We start from the raw sequence: 10163 nt of genomic DNA on the forward strand, positions 1-10163 counted from the left end.
GTAAGTATTCATTTGAATTAGGGCTTTTATTTTGGTTATCTAATCCGATTTTGACTGTTGTAGAATTATAGTCTGTCATTCAATTTATGATGTAATTTGAATCTGAACGTTGAATTGAAGAAATTGAAATGTCAGCTTTGGTGTTAATCAAAGACCGGTGTTGAATTATAAAGTGAGTAATCATTTGAATTAGGGCTTGATCTATGTACTGAAAACGTTTTGTTTATAAAAAATGGTTTCTCTATATTTGAATATCGATTTTGCATTTAACCAAATTTCTTATTTATCAATGCTGTATATCTGCTAGCTTGCAAAAATAGCTGGAAAAAACATGGAGGTTGTAATTAATTTGTGGAGGTAAAGATAAAGCTATACTTCTAAGAGATTAGGGTTATAAATCGTCCTATTTTCTGATATTGTCCGATTCATATTTTGCCCATTAGTATTTAAACGGGTTGAAATTGCTACCTCCATTAAAACTTCATATATTAGTTGAAACAAGCTTTTACAACGTGTATTGTTTTGTTTCTTATAATTTATTTGTTCATCAGATGCAACGTCCATTTCTGTATGACATAATCTTATATGTTTGCATATGTATGTGGAAGTATGAAAATATACTGGCTTTTTCTATAGGATATCAACCATGCTGGTGCAGGCGGTTTGTGGGGACAGTTAGTAAGCAACAAAGGTAGTTCTAATAATCGTTTTTGACGTCATATGAAAACTGCAAATGAATATTGAAATATATAACTATATTTAGAACTTTTTCATTTATTCATTAACTATTTCTCAATATCATCATTTTATATAAACTAATTGTATTATTTTTAACTAAAGTTTTGAAAGCGGTGGATAGCATACTTCTGCCCATATTGACCCTTGGTAATCAGCTAATCTATGTATAATTAAGTTCTCCAAGGATTGTTACTTTTTTAATAAGGGCATGTACCATTTGATGTTCATGTTTATGTTATTGTTTTCAGATTGATATGATAACTATTGGTTCAGATATATAAGGAACACACTCGATTTTAAATTTTGATGATGAAAACAAAGGTTAGTCCTAATAAGACATTTTTCAAATTAACTCACTTTAGCAATATTGTATACATTTGTTGGATCTATTATTTTGGATAGTATTTAATGAAGGTGGGAAGTTGGGTTCATGGGTTGGATAATGGGTCAAAACATGCTTCTATTATAACATGCCATTTTTTGTACATGTCTATGTGGGTCGGGCCAAGTCGTATGGCCTGATGTACCAACACTTTTTCATCCATTTTGTTAATGGCTAGCTAGCTAAACCATCAGATTACACAGGTTATTACTTCATACTACAAAAAATAAATAAGGACTCAAGAGTCTGATGATGACAGCATGAAAGTAGCTGGATGGGTCAAGTTAAACTAAAATAGTCAGAACATGAAGATGTTGAGGTTAGTTACTTTCGCAATACAAATATAAATGGTATGTACACACTAAATGATAAGGATTTGGGTTATTAGCAAGTTGGCCTATTATTTAAATAATAAAACTACCGAGTCAGTGCACATTATGTTCACTGAACATTGTTGGAGGTATTATGACCATGGTTGTAGAACTCGGAATCACTTTCCGAGTAATTTGTTAAAATAGGTTAAACCCAGTCAAAACTCGGGACCACTTGGAAAATCAGCCAAGAATCAGCCAAAAGTTGGGATTAGCCGGAAAATAGTTCAAAATTGAATCAAAAATAGGTATAATGGTTTAAAAGTCAATGTTGGTCATATACGAGTACGAACTTGATTTTTCAAGTACTCTCTAAAAAGTACGGAAAGAGTACTCCCTGGATAGCAAGTCTTTCACTCTTCCCTCGGTTCTTTGGATGGATTTTAAGCATACGAGTCATGAAGTTCATCTACATTTATCCTATACTGAAGGGGCGAAAAGCATAAGTGATGACACAATATCAAGGCTTGGAACTTGAAGAGATTTGCAGGAACGCACATTTCATACCTGAATCCAACACTTCACTTGAACTTGCTCTCAAAGCTAATGAATCTGGTTTATAAATATAAATGTGATTGAGTTATATAGTATTTGAAATTATATCGTCTGATTTTTTGTTTTACGGCTAATTTTACAATGAAGGAGTTGTTGATACTGGTAGTACCCTCGAAAAAATTCGAAACTATAATTGAAAAAGTTAAAGAAGAAGCTTAAGGTAGGAAATATATACTTGAAAACATTGAGAAATGGATGGGTACTTGTGAAGAAGAATGTTGGCTCGAGGAGTATAACTGGGTTAGTCTACTGTATTTTTTTTGTTATTTTTTATAAATGGGTGCTTGCTATTTATTTAGTTTTAGTTTTCTGATTTTTGTTTGATTTGGTGTTATTTGAATTTGGATCTTTATGCATATGGTCTTAAAGGATTTGTTGGATATTGATCATACAAATCATGATGTATTAGTTTTTGCTGAAAGACATTTGTAGACCATATTTTGGATGGATGGGTTTTTTTTAATAGTTTGCTTATTGTATGGTTATCACTGACTACATTTTTTGTCATCTTGATTGAGGTTTTATTTTATTGTGTTGTATGACCATGCATTCAACTAGATTGTTAATAGCTATATAATATTTGTCTGTCACAGATTGCAACTCATGTATTGTCATCGCTTTCGCTATTAAGCATTCACAAATATACTTCTGTTGAGGTAATTTTTATTAATGGTGGTACGCGCATTCAGGCATCATTACATTCATATGCATCGTCAAACATGGTAAACGGATAAGGTTCAGGTTGTTAGGGAAGGGAAGTATTTTTTGGGGTAAATGAAAGATGCCAAAGGCAGTAAGTTCTGCATTTTTATTACCTCATTTGCAACAATGTTATTGTATCTTGAGTACCTTCTTTTTTGAACTTTGTTGCAGTGAGAAAAATATCTTCCTGTTAATAGAAAGTGCAGATGTAATTGTAGCAAGGTTGGAATGTGGATGGTGCTTCTCAAATGCTTGACGACTTCATTTCCTGCTTTACAGATGGGTTGATTCTTTGTGACGCCATTAACAAGATTGAACCAGGGTTTTTCCCAGAGGTACGTGGTTGTTTAGTTTGAAACAAAGTATTATCAGTACATAATTAGGTAACAATATTCTAGTGTTTCCAATTATGCGATTCCTTTTGTAGCGATTTCATTTATGTAATCTGCTACTCCATATAAATGAGTTTAAACTATGCTTTTTTGATAAATAATGTTTGCTTATCGACTATCAATAGTCATGTTACAGCTCTCTTTTTTTTTTAGCTGAAAAAGTATGATGGCACAAACCTTTAGTTCTGCACTTGTGTATTACTATGGTGGTGCTCTCTTATTAGGTTAAAGAAAGAAACGAGAAAATATGTTGTTTTTGTGCCTTGTGGGTCAATCAAAGAGATTATCTTTTTTGATTCTGTAACTGCGCATGTGGCTTCAGTGGCCAAATTCATGCATGATATGGAAATCACAAGTTGTAAGCTCTTTGGTCATATTGCTCCATATGTAACTTTATTATTGTGTTCATAGTATCATTTTTAGCTAAATTTTAATTCTGTACCAGTGAGATAAGCATCTTATTGTTTATCGAAAATGCAGACGTATTGCTACATGAGTGGTAATATAGAAATGTGAATTCTCTGCTTCTCAAATGCTTTCAGTTGTTCCTTGCATATTTATTGATTGTTTGCGATGATATTAACATGATTAAACCAGGGCGTTTCCCCTATGTATCTGTATATTTTTTTACAACAAGGTATATAGTGAATCGCTATAAACTCATCGTCTGTCACTGTCACAGATTGCAACTTCTGTATTGTCATGGTTTTCATTATTAAGCATGCTGATTTCAGTTTGAGAAGTGGTTCTATCAGATTCAAGCACTTACAAACATACTTTTGTTGAGGTAAGTTGTATCAATGGTGGAACATTTAGACATCATTACTTTTAATCACTATAAATCTCCGTCTGTTACTAATTGCAACTCCTGTATAGTCATTACTTTTTATTTGGCTCCTTGAAAACTGTTAAAGTTCAGATTTAAGCACTTACAATGATACTTTTGTTGAGGTAATTTGTATCAACGTTGGTGCATTCAGGCATCTTTACATTCATATGCTCATCAAACGTGGTTATTAAATATGTGTTAAGATCATTGTAGTCTGTGTGTTACCTATCAGGAGGGCCTCGGATTCTTGCGTGGTGGATTTTGGTACTCAGTGCTCATCCAATCATTTGCTTGACTCTGGCTACATCTGGCGTGAAGATAGCACTATTCAATAAGTTAATGGATTGAAATTGTAACATATAATCGGATCTATTGCTTCTTTCTTCTTGGTGCACATTCTAACTGTATTTTTGACTTCGGTATGTATAGGTGAAAAAAGAAAGAAGCTAGAGGAGGAGAAGGGCATTAAAATGTGTTTCGTCATTGGCCATAGGTACGTTCTTTATATTTTTTATTGCTTAAGAAACAATATGTTGACCAATTGAATCATTTGGGCTTTTGTTACAAACAAACCACTACTATTTGCGACAACTATAATTAACTGTTACAGAGTATAAAATAAAACTCTAAATTTGAGCTTAATATGAATCTCTCTTAGTTTTTAGGTAACCTTAGGTAATTTGATGATGGTGATACTTATGAAGGTGAAAGGTAATGGTACTTTGAGTTGCTCTTCGTTCGATTTACATTTTTTTAAATTAATTTTTGTAAATTTGTGAATTAATCTGATGTACACTAGGTGGTTGATATAATGGCAGTGAAAAATAAAGCTTCTAATATGATTACTCGGTGTAAGGTATTTCTAATTTAGTATAATTAAACAACCTGGAGTTGAGGTAGTTGTTTTTAAGTAATCTCATTTATATTGTTTTTTGTATTTAATTCTGTTGTGTTTTGTTTGATATGTGTTGATGTTATTAATCATGTTATACATATTTTGCTATTAAAAGCAGCAGCCCCCATTGTTAATACGCCTCTCAAGGAGTCAAGATTCAAGGTTTGTTGATGTCTATATATTCTTACTCGGTGTAAACTTGTTGTTCTGTTGCAACAGCTATAAGTGTTTTCCAAGTGCGCGAAAGTAGGAATCGCAAAAGGTAGGTTTTTATTGTTTCCATTTTTTTCATTCCTATCTGATTGCAATGTTTATGGGTGTTGGTTTTAGGTTGCCTTTGCCTCCTATTTTACTTGTGGGTTATGGTAATTGAATATTCTTATTGCTCCTACTGATCTATATTATTACTATCATTCATATATTCATCTATCAATATGATATATGCTTATACAATTATGTTTTGTTTCTAATAACTCCTTATATAAGTATGCATGCACCGATGATTATTAGTGATAAATGTTGTTTTGCAATATCAATTTTAAATAGTATGTAAAATCTTAATTTACTCTTAATTGTTTATGATTATTAATGACAAATGTGGTCTTGCTATAAACGACTTTATTAGATGCTGAAGAAACTTCATTGCATTCATATACAAACTTTGTGCCTATTAGGTGGTAAATACATTGACTGATAATTCAGTAGTTTACTTTTACAAACACATTGAGCTTCTGTTATCCACAGTGGGATTTTGATAAGTGGGTTCCTAGAAAAGAAACTATTTGAACTAGAAAGCTATTACATCAATATAACCATTGGATGTAATTGTGTGATTGAAGTAGTTTTCAGTTGGTGAGTGGGGACACAGCTGTAGGTGATTTTCTCATTTTGACTAATCTGATAACACAATTTTAACATATATTATTGAGGGTACAAGATGGGTGGTTTGGTGCAGAGCAGGTATGTGTTATCAAATTTCATCATCTATTTGGAATACTTATTACAGAATAATCAACTTTCAATTATATAGAGTAAATGTTAACTGTGATATAAACTACTCCATAATTTTGAATTAAATTTTTTGAACTGCATTTTTCAAACATCGAGAATAAGCATTTAAGTTGGTACTCACAATTTGTTGGTAGTGATGAAGTGTTAAATGGGTCAAGTTGGGTTATGTTTTATGTCAAATGGGTTAGGGTAAAAATTTTAACATAAGTGAATTAACTAAAAGATATCAGTCAAATGACTTGAATATCATGATTATGGAAATTGAATTTAATTCATGGTAAGCGTCTCTTTCTTCCATCATCATCATCATTTTGGAGTGGTCAGAGGAGTAGATGTTAGTGTTCTTAGTCATTGATATATCTGATCGGGATTATGGATTGCATATTGATTAGCTTCTTGATTCTTTACTTGCATGTGGATACCATTTCTTTTTAGAAACTATCTTACATAATAAATTATATTATATCAATATTGTAATTTTACTTTCTCAATCCCACGAATTCGCGGGTCTTAAGCTATAATTATATATTATCAGTTTTGAATGAGGTAGTTACATACTTAGATATTGAAACTGTTGATTATTGGAATTGTTGATAATAGTGTTTTTAAAAAACTTATGATGCAGTTAAACATCCGTTCAAGTGTGCTCAGTGGAGGTATCACATCTTTAAAATCTTGCTGCTATCCATGCTATTTGGATTCTCATAACCTTTTTGTCTGCTACACCTATGCTATTCACATATACGGAGTATTTGGTAAGCGGTATGTCACGTCTATACTTGACTTCACGAATAGAAAGAGGTAGGCGTGTACTTACTCTTAACTAAATTATTCATTAAAAAATATATGCTTTGAACTACGACAATGTTATAGAAAGTATGTCCCGAAACTCTTACTACTGTTATATGGTTGCATTTTAAGCATTTTAATGATGAATGAGTATATACATCTCGGAAAGTCTTTCATATGTCATCTTTGATTGTTAGCTGTCGGTTGGATATGCAGTAATGTCAGTCGATAACTTATTGTTGGGTCACAATCAATCAAAATTGTTTAAATCGACTACTATATACATATACTGTTAAGATGATCTGATGTAATTTGTTCATAATTGTATATTGAGCTTTTATAATTTCTATTTCTTTATTCTTTATATGTAGGTAACCAGGTTTAGAGTATTAAAGTACTTTGAATGTTCTTAATTTCTACCACGATTAAACGGTGATGGTAACGAAGGTAATTCTCTCATATTTGCCGCCTATCACGTGGTTAACCAACTTTGTTCATGTTGTTGTCCGTACCTGATCCGTGGTATGCTGATTAACATTGTTTAGGTACATACAATATACAATATAGATAAAAAAAAAATGTTCTTCCTTCTATGCAAACTGCAATATTTTGTTGGTAATATAAATGAGATCACTTTATCAGTTGGTTACATCTTAACGCTTAATGAAATTTGCAAAATTTGGTTAATTATTGATATGTCGTTCATGTGTTTGAAGATACACTCTAAGTTAGTGTGAATGTATACCCAAATATTAGATACATGAATTTGATAAATTTACAATTATTTTTTGTAGGCACGACTAAGGTGATGTACCTTATAAAATTTGTAAGCGGTCGATGTTATGCTTTAAGTATTGAACTTGGACAAAAAGTGAGATGGTGTCAATTGATGCAACTTCTAACAAACATATTTGAGGTGAAACTTTTTCTCTTTATGTGCTTCAGTAATGTCTTATGGTTACATCAAGCAGATAAACTGGCAAAATTCTCGTGTCTATGGTTACATGCTAATATACATGGGTATATGAAACTGTAATTTTTTTTTATTTTTTTTATTTTGTAGTGTGAAATACAATTAGCTAAAATTGTGAAAAATGAGGATGAAAAAGTTAGACCGCATAATGGAGCTGCATATGAGGTAGACTTTTGCTCAACAACTATATAGCAAAGATTCAACCATTCTGATTTGATGCACTGTCAAATTTTTGAATAAATATAACGTATGTTTTTTCAACACGCAATACTCATGCTATAATAAACGTGGTCTGATTGTGCAACCACACGAGCCAAACGCCTCAAACAAACTTTTCTATTTGTTTTTATGTTGCATTTCAATGACTACATTTCCTTCTAGATTTTTTATATAATAAATATGTTTTTGGTTTTCATTATCAATGCTTTTGATATGTCTACAATAATTGTTTAAGTATTTTATACTATGTTCAACTTTTAAAGTTTTTTACAGACATATATAGTTGGATTTTAAATTTTAAGTACATACATTGGATACAGAACAACTAACATAACTACTTACATTAAATACAATAATTAAAAACATTATTTCTGTACAAACACTCACATAGTCCCGCGAATTCGCGGGTCCTCCACTACTTAACTTAATACTTAAAATATATCAGTAAACTGTTTCGTTTAATTAATTCCGTGATTCCACGAATTATTTCACTAGTTATATTTATATATTTATACGAGTAATTAATAATTAATGATGATTTATAAATTATAAACTAATAAATAAATAATATTACAGTGTATGAAAATTGGGCCCTAAAGTAGTAGTCCTGAATATTAGCGATAACCGTTTAACGTCAGATTAAAAAAGTGTGGGAATCTTTAAAAGTCTTGCTCAAGATGAAGATATTACTACAGGTCGGCAGCCGCCAATTTAATCGGAGCCATTGATCAACCAAAGCCGCTGGAGAAACTATGACCGTTGATTTATAACGTACGTACGTTAAGGTGGAGACCTAAAAGGCTAAAACAAGTCGTAAATGAATATGGCCAGTAAGCAAGAGCAAGACTATACACTACTTAACTCTTCCCTCTCACGTGGATGGAATTGCATTTCCAACACAATCTCCAATTTCGCATTTCTTTTTTTTAAACCATTCGTAATGGTGAGCGGTGTCACTTTTAGTGTCACTTGCCTTTTTACACTTTTATAATGAGTAGTGGTAGTATTTATTTTTTGATGTTACTTTTAATGGAATGATGAGGTAACATTTTATTTTTCTTTTTACTGTTTTATTTAATTGTATTTATATTATTTGTATTTTTTTAAATGAAAGATAAAAAACGACAAACATATATTAAATAAAAAACACATTTTAATAATACCATTAATAATAATAAAAAGTACATAATTAAAATTCCTAAAAAAGAAAAATTACATTTATTAAAATTCCTAAAAAAGAAAAATTACATTTATTACAATTCATAAAAAAAACGTACAAACATCAACTACTGATCGTGATATGACGGGAAGTTGTATTCATTCATTTGGCTACGAACATACTTTTTTAGATTTCGAAGATGTATCTTATCTTCGGGGTCTTCCAATGTTGCCGGTGATCTCCCTAACAAATCCATGTGTGCTAGCGCGGTTTTCATTTTAACATACACATTGAATTTGTTATGCGACTCTATCTTTTTTGATGCCACTACTTCCATTTTGTCCATAAATTCTTCAACCCTTGACGAACTCGAACTTTTACCACGAGAAGACGCTCCCGCGTCCGAAGTAGCCGAAGTCTTTTGTGCTTTCTTTGCCTTTTCGCGTCCGATTGGACGCGTCATCTGTACGTCCCCAAACAACTCCGCCTCAAAGTCTTGAGAGAGGCTTATCGGGTCTCCTTGAGTTTCACCAACACCCGCCTCAAAGTCTTCCAGATCTCGAATAACCGGAACTTTTGGCACGTTCCACTTTGGATGTCGTTTCAAGAAATAAAAGGCATCCTTTAAATTAAAACTTTTACCATAAGTATTGAAATATGATTGCGCCGCGTCTTTGCAAATGTCCTCTTCATTTGCACCACTACGCCAATTATCCTTTATATCATTGAAAATTGGTAAAAACTCCGTACAAGCCTTGTTAACCCCTCGCCATTTCGAAGATAAAGAATCCTCATTTCGGAACCATCCATATTCATTATTATTAAACTTTTCCATTACCGACCCCCAAAAAGTATTACCCTTTTGGCCTCGACCAACAATTGAATTCTCCGACGTGTCGCAAAAACACTCCGCCAATCATACAAGCTCTTTTGTCGACCACGATTTTTGTGGTTTTTGCCGCGAACTAGTTTCATCAACCGCTTTTCCTATTAATAAATATGTTAATAAATAAATAAATAAATAAATAAATAAATAAATATATATATATATATATATATATATATATATATATATATATATATATATATATATATATATATATATATATATATATATATATATATATATATATATAGGCCAAGGATCC

At 31.7% G+C, this 10163-nt stretch overlaps 1 protein-coding gene across 1 annotated transcript; it reads right to left on the bottom strand.

Moving 5' to 3' along the window:
- Positions 1 to 9142: 9142 nt before the first annotated feature.
- On the bottom strand, positions 9143 to 9850 carry LOC139890171 (uncharacterized). Its single transcript, XM_071873067.1, has one exon. The coding sequence runs from the start codon at positions 9848 to 9850 to the stop codon at positions 9143 to 9145; it is 708 nt and encodes a 235-aa protein (XP_071729168.1).
- Between the last annotated feature and the right edge of the window lie 313 nt (positions 9851 to 10163).

This window comes from Rutidosis leptorrhynchoides, chromosome 2 (genome assembly GCF_046630445.1).
Source record: "Rutidosis leptorrhynchoides isolate AG116_Rl617_1_P2 chromosome 2, CSIRO_AGI_Rlap_v1, whole genome shotgun sequence".
Lineage (NCBI taxonomy): Eukaryota > Viridiplantae > Streptophyta > Magnoliopsida > Asterales > Asteraceae > Rutidosis > Rutidosis leptorrhynchoides.